The sequence below is a fragment of the Pezoporus flaviventris genome, unplaced genomic scaffold (assembly GCF_033815535.1).
Source record: "Pezoporus flaviventris isolate CSIRO_AGI_PZ_B2104156 unplaced genomic scaffold, CSIRO_AGI_Pfla_v1 ptg000025l, whole genome shotgun sequence".
NCBI lineage: Eukaryota > Metazoa > Chordata > Aves > Psittaciformes > Psittacidae > Pezoporus > Pezoporus flaviventris.
Window position 1 is genome coordinate 20,341,751 of NW_026892573.1, and position 26,131 is coordinate 20,367,881.

The 26,131-nt window shown below is 40.1% G+C and overlaps 1 protein-coding gene across 9 annotated transcripts in view; it reads right to left on the reverse strand.

Annotated features, from left to right (window-relative positions):
- Positions 1–385: 385 nt before the first annotated feature.
- The window catches only part of GRIA4 (glutamate ionotropic receptor AMPA type subunit 4), a 220,621-nt gene continuing 194,875 nt past the window's right edge, over positions 386–26,131 (reverse strand). The window contains exons 14-17 of one of the 9 annotated variants that reach the window (XM_061457774.1): positions 10,487–10,601; positions 8,154–8,288; positions 6,601–6,783; positions 1,403–1,519 (exon numbers count right to left, since the gene is read on the reverse strand). In XM_061457774.1, the coding sequence (XP_061313758.1) occupies positions 6,649–6,783; positions 8,154–8,288; positions 10,487–10,601 (385 nt within the window). In that variant the 3' untranslated portion in view covers positions 1,403–1,519; positions 6,601–6,648. Of the gene's footprint in view, positions 1,520–6,600; positions 6,784–8,040; positions 8,289–10,486; positions 10,602–16,685; positions 16,801–26,131 lie in introns of those variants that run through there. The other 8 variants (XM_061457772.1, XM_061457771.1, XM_061457777.1 and 5 more) reach the window with 8 other exon arrangements.

A 26,131-nucleotide genomic window follows, 5' to 3' on the forward strand; every position in this document is an offset into this window, starting at 1 on the left:
GGCTGACTGATGAAAACCAGGGTTGCTGGATGCCAAGCACGCTGTATCTATCATGTCAGTCTGAAAGACTGGCATGTGTACTTTCCTGCTCCCTGGTATGTCACCACTTGACCTATCTAGAGAACAAACTGTCACTGAATGGTTCCCTAACCTCTCAGAAGGGGTTTTAGTGACTAGTACTAAAATACCAAGTGAATAACCATGACAGTAATTTGTCAGCTTCGAGTCCCTCTTCTCTGAGGACTTAAAAGCACTTCACAAATGCATAAGGACTCAGACTCTCTGAGAGGGTCCTGCATCCAGCACTAAGAAATGAACCACCTTATTCTATTTTCAAGGTGACATCATGCCTAGTGATTAGAAAACAACTCAAGCTCTGTCAATATTATAAGAACGTTTGTTGTTTTATTCTTTTTGGTGGGTACAAAAACCACAGTTTCTTACACAGAACAAGATTATAAATAATATCTGTAACATGAGTGACCCGTAGTCTCTTTTGATTCTACACTGCAGGACTGATGACGTACTCTAAACATTTTATCATTTTGTTTCTTGTATTAGACAGATGCAAGTCTGTGGAACACAGAATGATGGAACAGAATGAAGGTAACAGCAAACAAGAGGATGACCAACACCTTTTATAAAAAAAAAGTCTCTGAATTTTATTACAGTGATGGCATTTTATATCAATTATTGCAATGAATTGTTCCCTAAGATGGTTAGAAAAAAGAATTGTGTTGTCCTCTACCGAATTTACATCAGTTAAAAAGCAAGCATGTTTCAATATTCCTCTTTTTTTTCAAAGAAAATGTAAATAATTTCTTTATTTTTTTCACAGGATTTACATATTTATTATTTTCTTATCACAGTTTAGTGATTCATTTCTACAGCTGAACAGCTGAGTATTTTTCCATTGTATATGTTGATGTTCTGGAGACACAGGTTAGCATGTTCATTGACTTCTATAGCTATTTTTCTCTCTTTGTCAAGACAATAACCAAAATGTTGTCAATTCTGAGCATGTTCTTCACAGTTTAATGCGCTAAATTGGCAAGTCTTATTAGTTTTAAGTCCACTCAAGTGAAATTTGTTGCTGTTAATACACCCTTCCCAGCCCCCTCCCCCCAACAAAACTAAATTATGAATTTTCCTGATATAAAATCTGAGTTTGGGTTTCCGAGCTGAGCTCATGCACACATTGTTGCTGATGATGTCTGGCGCATTTGGACGTACTTCCCTTTCTCAGCCAAATTATTAGTTCATCAATGACGCTCCCATGTCGTTACAGTCTGTGCTGTGTTCCCATCAGTCACCAACACAGTTTGATTAAGGCACTCAATTATTTTTTTGGTTTTTATGGTAGGTCCGATGCAATTACAGCCAATCCTGAACTTTGTCTAATTGCAGTTCCAGTATGCATGGCCTTCGGGCAGTCGGGAGTCAATACGCGTCCGTTTTCTCCCACACTCCCTGTGATGGATAATCTGGCTTTGTTTCTTATGGCTTCAGAAAAGGTAAGCTAGGTTTGAAAAAGAAAAGGAGAAAAGAAAGTGTTAGGATGCTTTCTGTCCTTCAACAAACCAGGACACAACAAACACCAAAATATAAAATTCTAGACATCTGCATTTTTTCATGTTAACATTAAATATAATCATAGTAATCATTATAAATACAATACATAGCATTTAAGTCTACTAGGGGAAAAATACTAGCAGTTCTGAGGGTAAATTTAATTACAATAAATCATTGATTTAAAGACAGAATCTGAATTTGATCAAGAAATTAACAGAAGAGGAAATACCTTCATCTAATCTTCTTCAAACTACATTTATATACAGTGAAATAAGAATCATTTTATGAATCTGAAAGCATTAGCATCTGTGAATAAAGACTTTCAACTAGGGATGTCAAGATAAAACATAACTACTGACATTTTTAAATAAATTGCAATATCTCTATCAGTTGTAATTCAATGCATCAATCTAAAGAAATTCTTACTTCTTTTCACAATGCACATATTTTGTATCAGTAAATCTGAGAACTGTCCTCAAATCTTTTTTCATATTTTCATAGAATTTGAGAAATGGGAACTTTCAAAGGAAATGCAGTTTATTGAGAGAAAAGACAATTTTCTGTAGTTTTTTACATTGGGTCTAAATTTCCACAAGAAGGTTTAAATTTTTGTTACCTCAGAATCTTTACTTTCAGGCAATTTGAAATAAAATATCTTGTTTAGGGACTAAATGACTCAAGCAAAAAAATCTTTTGTTAAGAAAAAAGATTTGTAATTACGCCATCTAACTTTAGTCATCCAAAATCAGTAACCTAATCTAAAAGAGCTCTCTCATGTGATGATAGAAAAAGCCAAGATAACTAGTTTAGACTAAATGATTTCCAGATGACTAAAATCAGTGGAGGTGTCCAAAGTCAACCAATGCAGCAAGGACACCTGGAACAACAGGCATCTAAACTACACTACATTGAAACACATTTCAATGATACCATGTTAAGACATTAATTAGTGGGGAAATCTGATTTCTAGTCAGCAGAATATATAGTCTGTGCAACTAACTCATGTAATTGGGTGTGCAGGGATGCAATCTGAAATACCAATTGGAAAAAGAGAGACAGGAGGGTGAATTCACGTAGGAGCAAAGGGATAACAAACATCATAAAATAATTTTATTTGCCTTATTACTAATCTTTGCATTTAGAACTTTGTCCCTCTGAGCCCGGTTTCTCCTTCTGAGGTAGCAGTAAAATCCTGAGCTGGTGTTTGGTATGCTGAAGTTAATTTTACATGAGTATGTGTATACAGAGATGAGGGAGATTAAAACTCCCAAATGTTTCTACTGTTTCTGGGTGCACTTGTAGGAAAGCACACCAGTCTAATATTGCATTGCTATCAGTAGCTCCTTCAAAAGAGCTCTCAAAAGTACAGCTGCTGTCATGGCACAGCTGGAGCTTGATGTAAAAACAACTTTCTAAATCAATTACCCTTAAAACCTTAGTCCTCAGAAGCAGCTGAATTCAGAAAAAAGCATGGGCATTATGGCATTCCCCTTATGTTGAAAAACCTTGGCTTTGATAATCATCAACTGCAATGTCCAAAGTTGCCCTTTTAGAAGTTTCCCTGTAGCCACAGTACTTTTTGACAGGGACCATTACCAAATGTATCTTGATTCAACAGCTAGATATATAAAGGGAGGCAGAGGTAATAAAAGAGTGGGGACCTGGGCCCATACAGTACCAAAAACCTCAACTACTCCCCAGCAGCAAATCAAAAACTCTGCATTTGCAAAGCATGGACACAATGCAATGTGGTGTAGCTCCACATAGTGCATGTCTGGAGTCCCATTGCAAATAGATGCCAAGGACTGGTAACTGTCTGCAGAAACGCACAGAACATGTTTTGGTCAATGGCAAGAAAAAACAAAGGTGCTCTAGTTTTGGGGAGGGATGAGAGTCCAAACCAGATCAGAATGCAAACCTGGGTTGAAAATGGACAGCTTACTCCAGATGTGCTAAATTTCCCTGAAAGTCATCATTATGTACAAGCACCTCTCCATCATTTAGTTCAGCTATCTGTTCATGGCCATTCAGGGTTTGCTGCTGGGAAATCCAAGAGAGAGCTCAGATTTAAATGGGATATTCCAGTTATGTGTAATTGTGGGTTTGGTAGCTCAGTCTATACAGCTTTCTGGCCATTGACAACACACTCAGGACAGAAAGACAGTAAAAAGGGATCCACCAAACAAAAAAATCAAATGAGAATAGCAAACAATTTCGTAGCAGCCTTCCACAGAATAACAGAAAAAGCTGCAATATAACAACTCTTCTCACAGCAGAGATTAACGACAGCTCAGCAACACACCACGGGAACAACCCAAACAGTTAACAAAGCCAGGAGGAACAGGTCAAACTTGTACTCAGGAAGGTGCCATAAAGCCAAGTAACCAGGTAAGCTTCTGTGTTTTATTTTAAATCACACAGGTAGTTTAAAATTACCTTATTACTAGGTAGGTAATAAGCCAGGCTAATACTTTGCTTAACAGTACTCTTACAATTTCAGATTTATGGCCTGGCTGTGGGAGCAGTTTTAGGAGTGGCTGGGATGAGAGGGAAAAGTCTTGGCATTTACTGTGAATATTACCCAGATTGTGGAAGTCTCTGTGTGGTAAGCATATGCAGTTAATAGCGATAATGTATTTTCAAATTTGTCATTAGTTTTGGTTAAATTAGTTGTGGAATTAATCATGTGAAAACACTGATTGCCCTGTTCCTATTGGGAAACGGGAATTTAGGAAACTGATATCCTCAGTCTATATAATACAAATATCCTAGCCTGTGTGTGTTCTTTTGTTAGTCGGGTTCCTCTAGTGCCTGGGTCACATGGAGGTATCTTTGGCATAAATATTTAAGATTAGCTTTTAATGAATTTTTTGATCTTGACTATGAAATTGGGACTATACAATCAAAGTAAATGCATTACACATTTACTGAGCCATCCTGTAGCACTTTGCCTTTTTTTTTTGTAATTAATTTCATATTTTTTGTTTTTTTTTTGTAGTTCTATAATCAATTTCACTAAACAGCATGCAATGGGAGAGGAAGAGAAGGCAGCTGAACTGGAAGCTGGTTTATGAGCATTAAGGGGAAGGGGATGGAGAGGCGGTGGTGGTGGCTGGCTGGACACTGGGAAAATCTCTTGGAAATCTTGTGGACTTGGGGTGAGGAGCCCAGTAAGGGCTTTTCCCTAGAGCAGCTGGAGAGAAGGCTGTTAGGCTCCACACTGTTCTCAGGGCATCAACTCAATTAGCATACTAAGGGCTTACTATTGATATGCAAAAATAGAAAACTGCTGCCTAGGGGAAGAAGAAGGGATTGTGCCCTCCTTAAAGCAAACTTCCTTCCCTGCCTTCAACAGATGCAATGGTCTGTCATCCCTTCTGAATGTCTTCATCCCACACACAGAGACTCATACAAACTAGTCCATATGTACAGACTAGTCCTACATTTTCATTTTCTGCTGCTTCACAGGCAGGTGAATTTCCCTGAGGCAACTTGCTTCTGACTGGATTAAATTAAAAGAAAATACATGTCAATGAATATTAATTGTCAAGCAGGTTATTTAACCTATTTTATATTAGTTTGAAACATATACTATGAAAACCATTTGATGTTAGCTTAAAAAAGTCAGTGCGTTGGTTACTCATGCAGGTTAGAACTGTCAAGCATCCTTCCATATTAGCAAGGTTTAGTCCCATTACGATCCCTTTACTCCTTGGATAAAAAAACATATCAAAGGCTTTGAGATGCAGGACAGACATATTTCTCCAGATTTATGTGTAACTGCATTGTGGGCTCTGTATTGCTGCCAGCTAACAGAGGCTTATGACCAGCATGTGCATGAACAGCTGGCATAAGTCACTCTCTACAGAGCATGGTACACAGATAACTCCTTGCTGCCTGTGTGGCTAGGGATGGCCAAATATTGCCAGGAGAGGATGACTGGACCTTTCCAGTCTTCCACATATAAGCATAAGCATTTTTATAAGATGCTGTCATGATGAAATTTCTTAGTAAATATTATGGCAAATATGTAGAAAGAAGAATTTCAACAGTCCATAGGTATTTGTTTTAAATCCTAGTTATTTTTTTTTTTGTGAAATTTTAAAAAGTCTTTAAGTTTTTAAGACTATGTTTTTATGAGAATATCAGAAGTTCTGACTGACCCAAAAACGTATTTTCACAAACATAAATGCAATGTAAACATGTTTTACACATTTTTTTCCTGTACGAATTTATCTGTGTTGCATCAAGTCCCACAAAAATCCAAAATTTAGGGGAAGTACTAATGGTATTTCCTTAAAAATAAAACTCATCCCTAATTTTTATTTTATGAAAACAGTAAGGCCAAAACAAATTCTACAAGTATAAGCATAGTGTTTGTTGCACTGAAATCACTGAGTGGGAACTCAGGGTACTGCCAAGTCATGCCATGTTTAGCTTGCTAAGCCAGTTTGGGTCAGGTCAGTATTTGAAAGGAAGCTTTGGGCTTTTATTTGCTTTCTTTAAGACTATATTTTGGATGCATTGTGTCCTGTGAACTTGATAAGGAACATGCTTTCTAGCACTCTTACTTTTATACCAGCTTGGGGACACTCATCTGTGGGCGCATTACTAAAGAATTTAAAGGAAAAAGATCTCTTCACTTGCATTTTGCACAATTACTTGCACAGGATTATTTCTTTTTAAGACCCTTATTATTGACAGTAAGCAGTGAATTTGGGAGATTAATACTAGCATCTGGAAATCTCCTGATCCCCAGTTCACAGCAGTAAAGACTAGCCTATACTCTTGGGGTCTTCCTGACACCTATTATGCCCCATAGTTTCACTAGTGAACAAAGTGCACAGATAAGACTTCTTTTTTTCCACATGGGGAAATTAGGCAGCTCTGTTATAGCTGAAGTATTCCCAAGGTCATGACTTCTTGTACAGCAGGGAATAGAACCAGACTACACAGTGACAGTATGTTTGGGATAGTTTCCCAGCCAGCATACGCCAAGCCCCCTCCCTCGCGCCCCCGAGAACCCACCTATTCCTTGCAGCGCTCCAGCTATCATGCTCAAACACCATTCTCTGCTCACTCTGTGTTTGCTCTGTACTGTATGGTTCGGTATTGTACCGGTTGTGCCTTTAGACTGTAAGCTCCTCGGGACAGGGACCTGTTATGTGTTTGGCACACTTCACCTATTGTACAGCGCCGTGTACTCCAGCGCTATATAAATAATAAATAAAAAATAATAATTGTATCTCCAGTTGTTTCCTCCAATTTTTTTTTCTAGGTGGCAACATAAAAATATATATTCTTCATCTCCTTTCCCTAAATGTTTTGTTTGTTACTTCTATTATAGGGATGGCTCAGTGATTTCAGGAAAATGTAGCTTAAGCTTTTTGTTAACAGAGGAGACATGTGGCTTTCTATTTGCAAACGCAAGGGAAGTTTAGGTAGCGTGAAAGAGCAGGATCCCACCTGCACCTTCACTTGTAAAGCAGCCAGTATAGCTTGGGAGCTATGTAAAAGATACATTTAGAAGATCAATTTGCTGCTATGTGCCATTTTCAAAAGTCAAAGAGTTGATTTGACTAATGATTAGTTGGCAAGATACTCACTGCATGGATGAGAACAAGTGCATTAGTAAACCATCCCTGCATACCTACTCAGGGGAGCTATGCAGGATGCAGCTTGGCAACATCAGCAGTTCAGTCTCTGAAATCACTGTGTAAACATCTGAAATACACTAGTCCTGAGCTAGGTAAGGGGGCATGTTACTGAAAGCTGAGGGCAATAATCAAGGTCTAGTCACTGGTTAGTGACTTTTTGTGATTATTATAATGGGCAAAGATTGACCTGAAGCAGGATATTGTGAAAGAAATGGCACACAATTAGCAGAAAACGTATCAAAGGGAGGGTGAAGGAATAGGGTGAGGAGGAGGGACAGAAGGTAAAACAACATTTAGACTTCTTGTAACAGTGCCTTGTCTTCCGTTAGGTTAACTATGGTTCAGTGACATTGCCTATCCTTGATTATAATGATTATTGATATAATCAATAAATCTTGATTATAATGAAGTCCCAGTTAGGGCCAACATTGAGTAATAAAGGCTTGCAGAAATTTGTCACTAGTAGAGTGCAAACTTTTAGAAAAACAAACTGGCCAATAAAGTAATTAAACACTGGCTCTCTAAATATATATTTTACAATTTCAAATAGTTGTCATCTTCCAAGTGATTTGACAACACTGAGTATTAAAAATGTATTTCTTTATATTAAAAAGTCCTTGCAATGCAGATGTCTATTAGCAACATAGAATAGTATACTGTACATCTGCAGCCAAAAAAACTGAACCACTTTGCACTGGAGTTTTCCAAAATATAAAGCTCTGTTCAGAAGCAAGCACCACTAGACAGACATGTCACAACACTGCGTTACAAAATGCATCACCCACTCACTGTAGTAGGCCCTAAGTCCTACCCCTAAATTTTAATACTTTCGGTTCCATATACGTTGTAACCTTCTCTATAAGTTGCTAAATTCTGGGTATTCTGCGAGGAAGTTGGGTTAAAAGTCTGTGCACTCTTTGCCACCTTCATTCGTTTCGCCTCTGCCCTGGACTTGTAACAGAACTCTATCAAAGCCACCAGCATTGCCAAGCCCAGGCCTCCAACCAGAATGTAGAAGACTCCAGCAACGTTGCTGAGACTCAAGGCACTCGTCTTGTCCTGGGGAAACAGAAGTGACACAGTTAACCCTGGAAAACAGCCCCTCAGGAGCACAAACTACACGTTAAAACATTGGAAATAGAAATAAATAACAATGTTTAGCTGAAATTAAATGACGGTTGTTTATATACTTCTCTCAAAATTTGACCTATCTGGATCTATAAAATATATTTTAAGTGCCTAGTTTTCCTGGTTGGCATGCAAAATATTAAAAATATGTTGCCAACATATCAGGACGTTATTGCTTGCTTATGGCAAAGTATTCCTTCCACGTAGTGGAGAATTAAACAATGACATGTCTAGCTCTTCTTTAGGGGACATTTTAGCAATGCATTTACGTAAAGCTTTTGAAAAGCCTTGGAAATCCATTTATAGCAGATAAGACTCTGCTTGATCTTTACGAAAACAGTAACTGTAATTGTGGTAGGCATTGCTGTTAATTTAAAAGATCCAGACTGACTTTCTGATACTTAAATGACAGCTGAAAATAACATGTGAGACTTAAGTTATTTCTTTGACTAGACACTTCCTTTGGAAGTGCACACTGTACCATACACATGGTGATATATTTGCCTCTTACCGATTACTGTATTTTGTTCTTACTATAGTTACAGTTCTGCAACATGCCCATGGACTACTAAGGCTAAATAATGGCATAATTTTAAACAGCAATTTTATGAAATCTTACACATTATTCATAATTTAGATATAAATGTGAACTTTCTTTAGCAAATTCTTAAATATACAATTAAATAATTGTATAAATATTCACTTTCTTGGACGTATTGTAGTAAATAAGTATTCTACATTTTTCTGTACTGTTTAGTTATGAATCATATTTTTTTATTTGAAATCTACAGTTCTCAAGGAACTCTCTCAGGATTGACTTTCATATACTACATTGCGCACCTTAAGATACTTATAAAGCTTTATTGTTATGCAGACTATATAATCTTTACCTAAAGTAAGGACAGTACTTAAATTCTGATTGTAACCTCTAAGAAATTTTAACTTAGAATGCAAAATATTTGGATGTTTAATTTAAAGAGGCACTATTTATTGCGTAATCAGTAGTTTAGCACTGTAACAATTCCCATGGAGGTATAGAACTATTTGGGTCTTTCAGCCAGGTTCTGCATTCTCTAAGTCCTCTAAGAGGACTCAAAATATCTTGGAGGTGACTGTGTTCCTCTGGTGGCAACTCCTAACATGGTGCTTGCAGAAGAGGAGGAGGCAGGACTGAGAAAGACCTGACCTAAAGTATGTGGCGGATTAAGCCTTTCTCAACTTCATTTACAGGTGTTCTGCCATCCTCTTAATTGGTTTTCACTCCTTTCTCCAAAGCAATTGCCAGAAAAAGCAAAATGTGTTGGAAGTTTTTTTTCTGAGGCTAATTTTACCCACTGTACATCAGAGTAACCCTCAGACCATTCAGGCAGCAAGCAGTCACTGCCTGTCGTGCTTTCCTTTTAGCTCTGGAGAGCACAGGCTGGCACAGAGACAGGCAGTGTGAAAAAAATTCACTCTCCAAACACAGGGCATTGCCTGTGGTGCTTCTCAGCCATAAGAAAATACCTGCTTCTGTGTTTGTCCTCAAATGTTGCCCCATTCCCTGGAGCTGTCAGGATTAATGTTTGGGAATGGATGAGAGTAAACACTGGGAGCTGTAGAAAGATATTAATTATCAAAGCCTTTCACTTCAAAGCTCAAGTTAAGTCTTCTTTGGCTCCTCATGGAGCCAGGGACCTTCCCAAAGGCAGCCAGGCTCTGCCACCCCAGGCAGTGATGAAAGGCAACCCTTCCCGCTAGCTTTTCTCCTTCTCAGAAAACCACAGAGGGATGCCAGCTCCAAAAGGAGAGGTGTGAAGGGACATTTCCTCAGCAGTCAGAGGGGAAAGTCCTCTCCCCCGGCAAGAAAGAAACAACCAATCAGACCTGCCTCCCTTAAGACCCCAAACTGCCTTGTAGCTCTTCAACAGATGCCCTGAATATGTAGGAGGATGTTTGTAATTTATATCACTGAAGACTTTAAAAAGCAATAGTGCTTCTTTAAATTAAAGTGTGTCCCCCATCAAGACAGGGCGAAGCTGATTAATTTTGTATCTACAGCTGCTTATTTTATTTCTAAGTCATTTTGCTTATTACTTCCTTTACTGCTTTGTGAACACGATAGTAGGTCCCGAACTGCAGCGACTGACCTTACTTCCAGAGTCCTTGGGTCCACATTCACCTTTATCGTACCACCATTTGTTTTTCAGCTTGTCTAAGACGCCTGCCTCACTGAGTTTCAAAACGGCAAGGTTTACAGGAGTTCTTCACGTGGAAAATAACATAAATAACATTATATATGTTATTTTATGTTATTCAAGTAAAACTACATAGAATCGCATTGCAAAGTGACAGAGCAGAGGCCACAGTGGGTGCTATGTCATGTACTGTTGGCCCAGGTTTAGAGACAGACATATGACCGGGACCTGCTCCATCGCTTTAGGTAACAGGCACATACTGCTGGGGAAGATTTGTAAATAAATAGTATGCAATTACTGTGAACCCAAAACTATTGGCTTAAGACATATTAACAACATACCCTTCAGAGACATATATAATAAAACTGGATATATGGCTTAAGAAACATATGCATTTGTGTTCCTTGCTTTCAATCTACTTTTAGTTTGCATGCATAGAAACTAATAATATGACTTGGCTATAGCTATTTCATTTACTGCCCTCAAAATTATCCTGGCAAGAGAAAGGAGATGCTTCATGCTGTTTGCTGCTCATAACCACTTGGCACAGACCTGTAATTAGGAGGTCTACATGCAGAGAACTTCAGGGGAGAGCTGTGATGGCCTTATTCTCAGATAAGAAGAACATGACAGTCAATCTTTTTTTTTATTTCCTGTTTCAACATATTCAAATTCAAAGTTTTTCCTTAAATCTCACTTATTCACATAAATCTTTCAAGGGTCCCAAGCTGATGATAAATTGCTACTTGGAATATCTTCTCTTACTAGTGGTATTTGCTGCTGGGTGATGTAACACAGTTTAACATTGAGATGAAACCTAATCTGATGCCTCAGAGCCATGAACCACTATGGGTTTGTACTGAAGTTACTTAATAGTAAATAATCTCAGAATATTATGTTAATGCCCCACTTCAAGCAGCTGTACCAATTTGTTTTCTAAAAATCTAGGAAATTATTAACAGACTTCTTGTATGTACTTTCCACTTTGAATCACTGACTGTCCAATGCTAATGTGGTAGGCATAGGGATATCTATTTATGTGCAGGTGTGCATGAAATACAATATATATCAGAGAAGCAGGTAGATAAACAGAAATAGTATGTGATAGATACCCTTCTGGTGATGTTATAAGACATAGGACCTGAGCCTGTGTTTCCCAGCAGATTACTACAGGAAAATTAATCTCTCATATTACACCATAATCCATACATTGCTAAAATGTTAACTCATGAATTCAAAGCTTAATAAGTGCTTGCAGTGCAAGCATTAATTTGTATAGTGTAACTCAGCCTACTAAAATATTTACTATGAAAGACAAAAGGGCTTGCAACACTCTCTAACTGATTTAACTGGAAATCCCCAAATGTTCATGTATTTGTGCAGGTTTGTATATATACATTTAATACACAAATAACATCTCCTGAACCTCATATGCTACTTTTGGCTTTAGGGAACCCGACTCTTCATACATCCCAATTACTATCTGTATACATACATAAAGGGGGGAATTCACCTCACTTCAGTTTTTCCACCCGTAAGTTATACCCCAAACCTTGGCTGCCTCTCTAGGCCTCCCTCCAATTAAGGGAAAAAGATAGGTACCTTCAAAATGCGGGCTTAGATACCCGTTTTAACAAAGGATGAAACATGCTGTTGAAATGCCCATCTTTCCTCTTTTAATACTGAGGAAGCCTTGGTGCCTTGGAGAAATGACAATTTTTGACAGCCACTGTTGAGTGAGAAGATTCCCAGGCACTCTCAATGATCCCTTTATGTAAGGAAAACGCTTCAGCCGCTTTCCAGAGCCTCCACATTCAGTTCATATAGAACACTCTGCTTCTGGTACGGAACATGCTTTTTTCTTGATCTTTGCCAGTATTCAAGATTACATTTTGTCTTCAGGCTCCCTGGCTGGTTGTGCAGGTTGATAGTGCAGTATGAGAGTCCCACAGCTGTGGAATGAGTGGGTAGCAGTTTCAGATGCTGGCAAGTTGCCTGACAACATGGTCCTATGTTTGTTTCTAGTACAAGCGTGAACTAATTAATATTATTTGGATAGCTATCATCTGTAACATGGCATGCATGGGCACTGGGACACATTTTGGTGCTTCTAAATCCCCACAGTGTAACAGGGTTCATTATGACAAACATAAGTTACACCCAGGTACTGTTCTCACATGGAAAATCAGAAGCCTTTGGCATTGTTGCAGATTAAGATAAATAAAGTGATAATTAGGATTTGATGTGGGCTATCAAGGCCAGCAGCAATCTGGGGCAAGTCAGAAAACAGATGTCTCCCAGTCCTTTGCTTGTTTTTTCAGTACTAACAGTTTAGGAATATAAAGACTGATACAGGCAGGGACTTTTTCTTCTTTGCAGAGCAATATACTTAAGTCATATACAGAGGATAAATACAGCATCTAGAATTAAAATTACCCATCAAGTTCAGTCTTTTATACTTAATATTACAATGTAAAATGACTAGTTTTTTAAAAGTGTTTAGTGATTCCTGAATTACTAATGTTGGGTTTAATCTTCAACTGGAGTAGTTTTTCCAATGTACATCTGCCTAGAATCTCCAGTGTTATATATAAACAGGATCCATCTGCCTCAAATTCATGCAAGGATAATGTATGAGAAATAATAACTAAAATTACTCTTTATATATGGAGAAGAATTTGTCTCATGTAGCCACAGTGCAAAACTGTTGTGTGGAAGCACAGGAGACTGTTCTTCATCCATGTGCTGAAGTCAGTGGTGATGCAGCATGACCTGGGCATGAGGACACCGGTTTTCTGTTTGCATCATGTTCTCAGCCGTACTACCTCCTCTCTCATCTTTTTACTCATTTCCTCCGATCCCTGTCATAAATCACTTGCTATTGGAAGCACTGGGTTTCAAGTGGCTCTGGCTGGATCTTGTGCCAGCAACAACAGTAAAATCACAGTGCTTTAAAATGGCATTAATGAAGTCCTAAGATAGTTGTGTTCAGGACAACAAATGGGCAATTAAAGCATTTAAATTACAATGCTGAGCAATTCTGAAGCCAATGCAGAATTCTGGTAGTTTGGGATTTTAAAAATGCAATCACGAGTATGCTTTTGGAGCATTTTCATTACCCACTCATGGCTGAGCCATTAATTAAGTGCAAGGTCAGTCTCATCCACTGAATAAAAACCAAGGGCTGTCGTGTTCTCCTGAGGGCTGCCAGCAGAAAATGGAGGAGAGCTACATCAGCACAGCTTCCTTCCACTCACACTCTCATAAATACAATTGCAGCAGACTGGCAGAAACTGGGTTTAAGTACCACCCCGTGAATCACATGAAATGATGATTGCCTCGATTAAGATCTGAGGTAATACTTTCAAAAGCACTCAAAGGACTGGGGGACCTCTGTTTTGTCTTCAAACGTGACTTAATTACTGAGGTCACTAAACCACAGGGTGGTTCACACAGGGCAGATCTCTGAACTGTCTGTCTGAATTTTGGAAGATTGTTCCTTAATGGAAACAACAAATCGGGAGGCTAGAGATGACCTTTTAAGAGCACAGAATGGAGGTAGGAGAAATCTTATTTTACAGAGCAACACAAAGCTTTGGAGAACTGTTGAGCTCCCATGAATCTCCCCTATTTCTATAGTCCTCTATACTATCATGAAGGGTTATTCTGACTAATGAATCTCAAATAGTAACAGCACAGTTATCAGTCAAATCTGAGGTCCTGTATTTCAGGACAAGCGGATGTTCTTATTCTTGTTCATGACAGTAGGGAGCCCTGCAGTTTGGACTGGAGCTGCTAACAAAGCTTAGGGTTTGTTCTTTTTAAATTCATACAGTGAAAGGAAATATTAGCTATAGGTGCTTAAGAGCTTAGTTCAGGAATTGCTCGTTTACAACAGTGCATGGTGTCCTGGTTATTCCACTAACGATCATTTGCTAGCATGTAAAATTAAAATATTTAGAGCTCCATTAATTCAGTAGAAAGGGTCTTATTGACTTTAATTGATCAGATTGTACAAGACTGCTCCTGAACAAGGAAATGGATTTTGTAGATGATAAATGGCTAACTAACACTTTGGGAAGTCAGAGCAGCTGTAGTTTAAAAATTAAGACCAGACGCTGATGCAATGCAGAATCTGAGAAGCATGGTAATGCCTGCTCATCTTCATGCTGTGGTGGCTCTATGAATATGGTTACTGCAGGGGCACAGAGACCCAGGGGTGCCCAGGAGCACTGGTACTGCCTACTCACTCAGCTGTGCCTGGGAAAAAGTGTGGCAATAAACAGGCCTGAGGTCAGATGAATGCTCCTGGCACGCTGTGTACAGTCACAGGACCACAGGTTGAGTTCCATCATGTTCAACATCCTTTGCCAACACTGCCTTGCCCACTACTTCTATTGCATCCTGAACTGCCTGAGGCACCTATTGCTCATTTCCATTGGCACTGTGCTCCTTCCTCTCTTCTGCATTCTATAGGTCCTCCCTGTTTCTCCACGGACCACACTCCTGGGCTTTCTGTTCTACTTTTTTCTTCCACTTCTTTTTCTACCACTTGCCATCACTCCAAACTTGCTCCTTCACAACTTCCAGACATTTTCTTGCTGAAGCCCTGTCCATCCCCCTGCCATGAGCTGCTCCCCTTCTGCTCCATGACCCAAAGCACCAGAGGGTGGTAATCGGAGAAAGTAAAGCATCCTTAGTTTGCTACCTAGCTTTTATCTCACCTTGCAACCACAGGAGGTTTGTGAGGAGTGTATTCTAAGAAAATTGAGGTATTTTAATGATATGAATCCCTGCCTGTGACATTAAAAAAAAAAAATAATAATAAAAAGCCCTCCCTCAATAATCCAAAGTTCAGGCTTGTGTGGAGCATATAATAGTAGCACATGGGAGATTTATGGTTCACTTCTCAATTTTCTGTGTCTGCTCCACTTGCAGGTAAGTGCCATCAGGTCTAATATGCCTAAGCACTTAAAGAGAAAATGGAGACCATTTTTGAAACTGTGACTGCTGGCAAGCAGAGTGGTGGAGGGAAAACAGGCAGAGCAGCAGGACTGAAGACAAAGTGAAGAGGATTAGGAGAGCAGTTCTGGGTGAGTGCAGAACAGCCCAAGGGATGGTCCCTGAGGCCAGGACACAGCATGAAAGAGCAGGAGGACTAAAGAAGGAGAGAAAATAGTATGAAAAAAACATGTAGGCAACTGTAAAGAAAACTGTATAAACTGTGTGCAACAAATCAAACTTGATCGTCTATATCTGACTAGCTCTTGTGCTTGCACAGTTACCTGTGCAGCATTCTCTTATATATTGTTTACACACGAGCACATAAATATGATTACATGCTGCATGGCACAGAAGGCATATTTTTAATAGCTTCATCCTCCTCCACCTCACCATCTTCCACTTCTACATCTTTGCTTCTTTTCAGTACAAGGCAGTTTCCCAAAAGGAAGCTTGTGGAGGCAAGGAAGTAGTGGCACTGGCCATATGGAAGATATGGGAATGCAGGAAGACTAAGAAGCTGTCAGCACCTCAGCCTAAAATTCCTGACTGACAAATTCTGCCTAGGGAGCCACCACAGATTCCAGGTTTGCTGGCAAGATAACAGGAAATGTCAGTGTGAAGATATTTTAGCTGAAAATGATCCTCCTATTTTGGATGCTCATGTGAAAATTGTGATTTGTACTACTATTGTTTGTGTCAACAGTGGATCCTGAGCCTGGACCATACATCAGATTACTGCTACGAGGCAGTCACACTGGTGATCACCCTTTTCCTGTACTGACGCTGAAAAATATTTTGGGTAGTACCATATTGCAGGAAAAAAGCCTGGGCTGTAATTTGGTCCTGAAGGTTTCGAACTGCTCATTCACAAGAGCAAGCTTGAAAAAGGCTCATCATGATTTCAGAAGATGCAGGTTTCTAAAAACTGGTGATCTCACAGCAGAGGCTGTTTACGACCTCCCCTTGGGGCACTTAAACAAATGCAAATATTTTTGCTTTGACAGTAATTGCATACACCTAGATTTCAACTGCAAGTACCAGCAGTGCTGTGCTACTGATGAAGCTGTTTCGTGGCAGGTAAAACCCCAGCAGATGCACCAATTACTTTACATACTGTTTACCCGCTTTTGGTGACATTGAGGCTAACCTTGGAGTCACCTCCCCCGCTGCCACATTCTCCTTTGTCGTACCACCATTTGTTTTTCAATTTGTCCAAGAGGCCTTGTTCATTCAGTTTTAAAACTGCGAGGTTAACAGCATTTCTTGAAACGATAAAACATATTTTGTAAGAAACTGCACAGCTGTTAAGATGTTAGAAGGAATGAGGACTTAAGCTGTTTATAAGCTTGATCCACACACTAAATAAACCTCTCATTTCCATATTCAAAGCCCTTGGCAGCACAAATAATTGTGGTTACTTTCAAATGTGAAAAATGTGTTTTCAGAGTAGAAATGATTTTCAGAATGGCTTGGATTTTAACAAGAAAACTCTATCAACCAACCCAAACTATTTTTGCAAAATGATGATAAAACTCTGCCTGGAATTATAAACTATTTACATAGATTTGTTTGAATCTGTATTTAGAATATATAGATATATACTGGGCCAGTGTGGGCCCAGGCTGTTTTTTCAAGCAGATGGGAAAATGTGTTCCTATATATTAGAGAGGCAAGATCCAGAGAGCCGATGCTAGATGTTGCCACTCACTGTGTCACATACAGTTTTGACACATAGCACTTCAGAGTGATCCCACACAAAGGATGGGCTAAGGCTCCAGAAATGGGCAGTGTGAGGCAGAGCTGAAGAGGAGTGCTAACAGCTGGGAGACTGACTATGATGTTGTCTACAGCCAGACAGTAGAAAACAATGTACAAAATGGTGCCAGGAGACCTGCCCATCTGAAGCTTCATCACCTGCTGTAGGCACATCCATGCATTTAGGCTGTAGGCTCTAGAGTCCTGCTCCCTTTGCACAGTAGGGGCTTAGCTGAAATGCAAGACCTGGAGTCTAGCTTAGTGTTGTAACTCCAGGGACTGCCCTGCTTCCCTGGGAGAGCACCCCCTGTCCCAGTCTGACGTGCCCAGGAAAGGAATGTAGTGTTGGAGGCCTTCCTATGAGGAAACCAGGGGCAGTGGCAGCCAACAGTGCTGAGACACAAGCCAGTAGCTGGGACATCCTAAGGCCTTTGCCCTGAAGGATTTATACATGTTATGCTACCACTGGATGAAAGATGAATCCTGCATTGCTAGCAACGCAGTGGTGTAGGCACAACAGACTGCAAGGGGCTCCGTGACCCTGGTGTCCTTCATCTCACGTTTTTCCAGATGAATATCTGAGACTTTGTGCAGGCAGAGGGGGGTTGCCAACACAAAGGCTAAAGAACAGAATCACCTCTTCTGCATGAATTCAAGGTTGCTGGGAGTGCACTGAAACTCAGGCAAGAAAGGGACACAGCTGGTCCTAGGATGGTGTTGCTTCTGTGCATGCTCCTTTAGGTGTCCAGAAAGCATTAAGATTGGATGGCAGAACAGACAGTATGTATATCTATATACAAACCCAAATGGAAGGCATCTGAATTTATGATAGGAACTACAGTCACTACAGACATTTTAAGATCGGTTCATAACTAATCTTCCAAGGCATTTATGCAACCTTCATCACCTCCTGAGGAACCTTTGCACTTGTTGAAGTGTAGAACTTCCTATCTTTATCACTAAGATCCTTAATAGTCATACATCCTAATAGTACTCAACTACATATGAATTTATGCAAAACTTATAATTAACTTTTTTTCCTCTTTTCATGTTCAGAGTCCCTTGTGCATCCATGCCTATCAGATATGTACACTTTCTGGTGGGTGTCTGCCCAAGCTTCCTGCAGAGGCATGTGGAGCAGTGGTGTCATGTCCTTGAAGCAACATTCATCTCCAAAGGGAAAGTATCTGTGAGGTGCCTGTAGCTCAACTGCTGCTCTTCAGGGACAACATGTGGTTGGGAAAGATGGAGCTTGTCTGAGTTTTTTGATGCTGTCAAGATCTGTTTCAGGCCTGAGTGGGAATTATCAAGACCTATGTCTCCCAATGGCATCTTCCCCTCATCGATTATGAGAGGATGTAACACTTTCAAAGCGCTCAGAGAAGGGCTGGTGAAGAGAGATCCTTTGGTGGCAGAGCTCCATCAGATCTTATGGCACTGGGAACCACTGGGGCTTGTGACTCACCCTCTCTAGAGACATCTGGTCTCTAGGAGTCCCCTCTGATCTTAGAATGGAAAATTTTCTCTCACTCATCAGGAGAGAGATCTTTCTGGCAGTCAGGTACAGACAACAGTATATCACAGCTTATGGAGTGTTCCCTACTCCGCTTGCGGGACAAGGGCCAGCTTCAGGACATAACTGTCTTCTGGTAACAGCTTCTCACAGAGCTCTTTCTAGAACTGAGACCAGTCTTTGCTGGCTGGTTATGAGGTCTGGAAAATGCTTGTCTGTATATCTGACTTTACCTAGCTTTTCAGTAGTTACGTTTATACCAGATTTTCAATACAGATAACGTAATTGCTTGTCTGTCCCTGAAAGTGAAAGAGAGCTGTAGGCTGTAGTGGGAGTGATAACAGACTGCTCTTTGTGGATAAATCTTTAAGGAGAATTTAGCAGCCAGGCTGACAAATTTAATTCTGAGTAAGTGCTTTAATTATGATTCACACTCCAGAGGGAGAGGAGCAATTGCAAAATCAGAATGAAATTGTTCATTTGTCTCTTTTGTTCTTGGAGGCAACTGCTTTTGAAGCAGTCATATGTGCTACAGATTTTTCCTACTCAGATTTAAGTTACAAAGCCTATGCTTTTGGCCTGTTTGCCCCATTCAGAAAGGTAACTGTGGCCAGCCTTGCCACTTTACAGACAAATTTCCAGTATACTAAATGTAAATTTTACCTTTGTAAGGATATTGGGATTGAGCCACAGATGAAAGATGATCCTAGAAACACTATTTCTTTTACATTGAGAAACATTACTTACTCTGAAAATGTCTTAGTTAAACAGCTTGAGCCTGCTGTCTACATAGTCAATGTCAAAACTCCTTCTTCCTTCAACAGGAAACAAACCAAGGTCTAATTTAATGTTGCTATGTCTAATTGTCACTCTGGGTAGCAATAACAAACAGCTGCTTTTACAGTGCTACAGATGCAGATAGGAGTGATCACTCCCATGAAAAGTGAAATGTAACTCAAGGAATATCACTAACTCTCAATTGAAAAAGCCACTTAAGCTTGGTGTTATTCTGAAGCAGATGTGAAGTGCTATCAAATCAGTCCGTCTGTAAAAGCATCTTCCTACTATTTCCTCTAAGCTGTAGTCTCTCAAGTATGAACAGTACAGCTCACTGAATTAGGTAAAGTCCTTATGCTAAAATCCTGGAAAAGGTATTTTCTTAATCTTTATGTTACCTGATAACTTACAATAACTTTTTATTGAAGCTTTTCAAGTTAGTGTTTACTTAGACCTTTTATCTGGATTTTCTAAGAAGAATAAAAAGGAACTAGGTGACATTTTTGGAAAACTGATATAAGTTTTCACATTTAATTTCTCTACTGGATGGCAAGAGCCAAATGTTTGAGTTTCTCTTTCAAAGCATGAAAGATTCTGAAGTAAAATTTCCCCACAATTATTTAAAGAAGCTGCAGCTGGTTGATAGCAATCCTAAAGTAATAAATAAATAAATGAAACCCATTCATGAGAGGGTTATTTAGCTGGGTTATTAGCCATATCCATAGACAGTTTCACAGCACAATAGAGAAATGAAAATAAAAAGGATGAAGAAGTAAATGTTGATTTAAGCTGCATTGTTCTGAAATTAAACCGTATTGTTTAGAAATGTAACACATTATTGTCCTCATCATGTCTAGTAGGCCATGTAAAACCAGGTTAGTTTCACACTGCTTTCTCTGTTGCTTTGTTATCCAGGTCCACCTCAACATGTGGAAATATAATCTCCTTCTGGTCAGCAAAACACAGAGAACCTTTGCTCAACACTGCTGTGTTTCCTACAGAAATGCTGGAGCTGAGATCCTGATAAGTGCGATGGTGACTCATTGAAAATTATACATCTGAGATCTTACAGCCAGGCTAGATCACTCATACTCATCCTAGACAGTGCTTCATTCTGCCACAGAGGACAGCATTGTGCACCTGGAGTATCCATGGCAGAAATTGTTCCTTCATCATTAAAAAATAGGACTGTATCCTCAATGCCACACTTAGTCAAAATTCCCACTGAAGAACAATGTGTTCTTCAGTAAAGGAATTTAAATGTTTGCTAGAGTAAGGATTTAAAAGCAGAAAGCAGGCAACTGCTTTGACTCTTAATCCTTGCTGTCACTGCACAATCCTGCCTTTTCTGTTACACAGAAGAAAACGGAGTCCTTGTATGTGATAATCAAGCCAGTTCAGCCAAAACTGCCATCCTTGTGCTACACTGATACCTCACTTCACAACTGCATGAGTGCATGGACAGTGATTGCAATGTATGGATCACAGTTTTTTTAGAGCTACCTATAGAATTACAGTATGAAAAACTTGATGAGAATTAAGTCATTCTTACTTATTTCAAATCTCTTTCCATCTCCCCATAAATAAACAGTAATAAGCAGTTTGAAAAGTAAATCAGTGTCACTTCTTTTTTTAAAAAGCCTGCTTGTGCCAACTGCAGATCTGCCTTTGACAGTTATCAAGAGATAAAACTGTAAACACACATGACACTGCAACTACCCAGTTCCTTGCAAAATAACATCTCTGGTTCCAGGCAGTGATACCTCATCTAATACCCCAAAAGAATCACAATAGGGTGCTTGCCCAAAGCCTAGGGAAGCTAGCAGAGAGGTATGCTTTGAGTTCCACTGAGTTTGGGTCACAGCAGTGGTTAACAGATAACCCATCCATTAGACTTCACAGGAAGCAGTGAGGCAGGTATTCAACAACCAACCTGAACACTATGGCTTACAACACTGTGGTACCTAGCAACAACATGTTCAACCACAGGAGGGGTATTTCCAAGGCTGACTGAGACACATGAACATCCCTGCACCATGAGGGAATCAGACAGAGGCCCAGGCTAGGCACCACAGCAGCCAACATCACAAGCACTAAGGATAATTTGAGACAGCCACAGGGGAACAGCACGGTAGGGGGCACCGAGTTCTGCCTAATGCCACATTTAAAGTGCCTTTTTAAGCACAGCAGCTCATCGTCTCTAAGAAACCAGAAACTAAGCCATGAAATGCATCCTGCACAGTAAGATCAGCCCTGTTTTCCACAGCCTAATGCCCAGAGCTTGAATACATGCAGCAGGTAGAAAAGGCTCTCTCCAGCCTGATTAGACTTGAATAAGTATCCACAGTCTCAGCCACAGCTGCTCTCTGTTTAAGTCTTTCAGCTCCCAAAATCCCTGAATGCACAGTGGTTCCACAGCTGGTGGAAAGCACCACCCATCAGCACTGCTCAGCACCATCCTCAAAGGCAATTCAGAGGACTCAGCCTTGGCCTGAGCACATCGCGAAGGAAACCTCCTCCATGAAGTCAGGTCTCAGAATACTTGTTTTTGAGTACTAAATGGCATAAAGGCACAGACAGATCCCTAAGTACTCATTACAACAAAAGCCAGGTCTGCACTGGAAGCATTTAATAACAATCTTTTAGGCCAACAGTAGAGTTTTGCCAGGAAAACTTAAATATCTTATTTATTTAAACAGCTTTGAAATTTCCCTGAATCCCTTTCCTGAACTTAGTCTCATAAATTCTGTGTAACTGGCATGTTAGATAGCAAAATACTTCCCTGAATCCTGGGCGGATTCTGGGTGAAATTCTGCTATTGAATTTACAGCGAGCAGCACTGTTGTTTCACTGCTCAGTGTTGGGGATGTTGTTCACTTGAAATAAGGAAGAAGCAGGATATGCAAAAATAACATGACTCACTAATGAGACTCTGCATACACAGAGACAGCTTTGTTTAAACTGCAGCTATATTGCAGAGTGTATTGTCCTAGCTGGTGCCACCACCGCAGCTACTGAGGCAGAAGCCAAGACCCTGAACCTCTAATAGGCTTTTCATAAATCCTTCCCACAAGGATTTGAAAGCCTCAGAAATTGCTCAGTCACTTAGAAGTCACGTTGTGCAGAGGGATGCCACCTCTCCTTAGTCTTAGGTTCTCTGAACTATATAGTATAGCTTGCTATATAGTTTTCTATATGGAGTTTGCTACAGAAGTATAGAAACTTCATAGAAATATAGCAAACTTCAAACAAAGAGTATCTGGATGTTAAGTGATGAAAGCACCACAGGTAGGCCACACATGAGGTATGGAACAACTGACAAAATACAGGGATTTGCTTTTTATTCCAGTAAAATCTATGACTACTTTATCATAGATGTTTGTTGTATATATACTCCCATATAAGTAGCTCCTGGAAAGAAGTGGGGATCAGTAAGATACTATCAGAGAAGCCATGGATGCAGTGGTGCATCCACAGGAGGAGTGCACTGAAGGATCAAGCTTTCCCAAGACCACAATGTCACAGCCAGCAAGCAGTGTGTTGGCAATTGATGACATATTTCAACCAACTCAAAGCTCATTTTCATCCTTAGACTTTGGACATCTCTGATGCAGCCATCTCCCAGACAAGCCCCTCGGACCTCCTGGTGCAGACTGGAGGGGGTCCTCCCTTAGGACAAGGCAGAAGGAGACCCCAGTGAAGCCAAGTTCAGTGCCCTTATTTCAGTGCTGTGTATCACAGTTACTCTCTCATGATGTAATCTGCATCCAGCCCAGGTGGCTTGGGAAGAGGAGGCCACAGCTGCCCAAGAGACTCCCCTCGCTGCACATCCTAGTTCCTGGATGCAGCTGAGGATCTGTCTCAGAGGGAAAGATGAGTACATTTTTTCCCGGATGTTTGTAACATCCATTCAAATGATTTTAAATGGGAAAAAATTAAAATGCAACCTTGCAAGCAAAAATTTAAAACCTACCCATCTCCTGAGCTGCTTATTTTAGCCATGTTTTGAAAACTGCTGACGGCAGATTGTAACATGACACAAAATGCAGTGCAGCTTAAGGGTGTTTGACAATTCATCAAGAGAAATTAAGTGTAAAGCTGCATGGCACTGGCTGAATATGTTTAATAAATTAGGAATGAAACAAGCACTGTGTTAATGAGGAAGATGTAGCCAAAGCTTACATCATTCTATACTCAGAAGGCTTGAAGGATCAATAATGCAAACATTAAAAAAAAGAACTAATGCAAGAGCATTTTTAGAATAAAAACAACCTAAATTTTAATGACAAAGGGAGAACTTCAAAATCAGTTTTTTTTTAAAAACATGCAAAAATTTATATGAATAATTTTTATGCTGGGATATATAAAGGTTTGCATGCTGTAATGCTATTTGTATGAAAAATATGTATTCAAGTCTTGAAGACCAGCACATATCAAGACATTTTCATGTTCAGCTGATAGTTCAAAATAAGTAAAGTAATAGAATCATAGAATCATAGAATCACAGAATGGTTAGGGCTGGACCTTAAGATCACCTAATTTCAACCTCCCTTGGCACTTATTTTGATAGCTTGCTGACCATTTATATTAAATAAGGAACTACTAGTATTCAAGATATGAGTCTTCACAACAATGCCAGTTCTTCTGCAGACACTCTCTCAGACTTTCCTGCTTAACTCTTCCATTGCTATGTCCATGCTTAGAATCATAGAATCAAAGAACAGTTAGGGTTGGAAAGCACCTTAAGATTATCTAGTTACAACCCCCCTGCCATGGGCAGGGACACCTCACACTAAACCATCTCATCCAAGACTTCGTCCAACCTGGCCTTGAGCACTGCCAGGGATGGAGCATTCACAGCCTTCCTGGGCAACCCATTCCAGTGCCTCACCACCCTTACAGTAAAGAACTTCTTCCTTATACCCAATCTAAACTTCCCCTGTTTAAGTTTTAACCTGTTACCACTTGTCCTATCACTACAGTTCCTAATGAAGAGTCCCTCCCCAGCATCCCTATAGCCCCCCTTCAGATACTAGAAGGCTGCTATGAGGTCTCCACTCAGCCTTCTCTTCTCCAGGCTGAACAGCCCCAACTTTCTCAGCCTGTCTTCATACAGGAGGTGCTCCAGTCCCCTGATCATCCTTGTGGCCCTCCTCTGGACTTGTTCCAACAGTTCCATGTCCTTTTTATGTTGAGGACACCAGAACTGCACACAATACTCCAGGTGAGGTTTCACAAGAGCAGAGTAGAGGGGCAGGATCACCTCCTTTGACCTGCTGGTCACGTTCCTTTTGATGCAGCCCAGGATACGGTTGGCTTTCTGGGCTGCAAGCGCACACTGAAGCCAGCTCATGTTCATTTTCTCATCGACCAACACCCCTAAGTCCTTCTCCGCAGGGCTGCTCTGAATCTCTTCTCTGCCCAACCTGTAGCTGTGACTGGGATTGCTCCCACCCAGGTGTAGGACCTTGCACTTGTCATGGTTAAACTTCATGAGGTTGGCATCAGCCCACCTCACAAGTGTGTCAAGGTCCCTCTGGATGGCATTCCTTCCCTCCAGCGTATCAACCAAACCACACAGCTTGGTGTCATCGGCAAACTTGCTGAGGGCGCACTCAATCCCACTGTCCATGTCAGCGACGAAGATGTTGAACAAGACCGGTCCCAACACTGATCCCTGAGGGACACCACTCGTTACTGGTCTCCAGCCTACTGGAGAAAGGATGAGACCAGCCATCTCAGTTGAGTGCCTGGGCTCAGCTGAACATCCACTAGGACAGCGGATGCCTCTTGAAGTCCATCCTGCAAAAACCACATACTGACTGACCTGTAGAAAGTCAAAAGCCTGGCAAAACAGCTATGGGCAAGTTGTGTGCTGCATTAGAAGCTCATAGTATTTATAAATGTTATTTGAAAACACCCTGTCCAGTACTAGAAGAGTATCTCAAAATATTCTACAATCACTAAAAATAAATTATCTGTACAGGACCATGTATGTACTGTTATTCTTTGTTTAGAGATGGGAAATTCAAAGCACTGCTCAAATAATTTTTAATTTTGGCCAGTTGAAATTAGTGTAATGCTCTTCCTTTAGCTATACAAATGAGATGGCTAACTTCCAGGGGCACGGAGTGTTCACAGCCTCTATGTATATCATAAGTAGGCAGCTTAGTTACTTGCACCGAGTTTTGTAAACAAATATAAGCCAAACTGACACCTTGAGGATCAGCAGGGGTTCCAATTAATGGGAGACCCACTGCTGCTAAAAATTGCCATAGCTACTTTAAATCCAAAGAACTTCTGGTAATTTACACTAGCTAGAGGTCTGATGACTGTAGTTTAAAATATTTATATAAATTAAAAGCTGTTTTGCAGAAAGATATTCCAGTTACAGTATCCAAACATTTGTTGGCACAAGCAATTAAATATGCATTTTACTTGTGTAAAAACAGTATCAGTTGACCTGGGAAGGCAACTCAACTCATTTCTCTGTTTTATCCAAAGCTTTGCTGTAAATAAAAAACACATAAAATTGTCCCTAGAGTAAA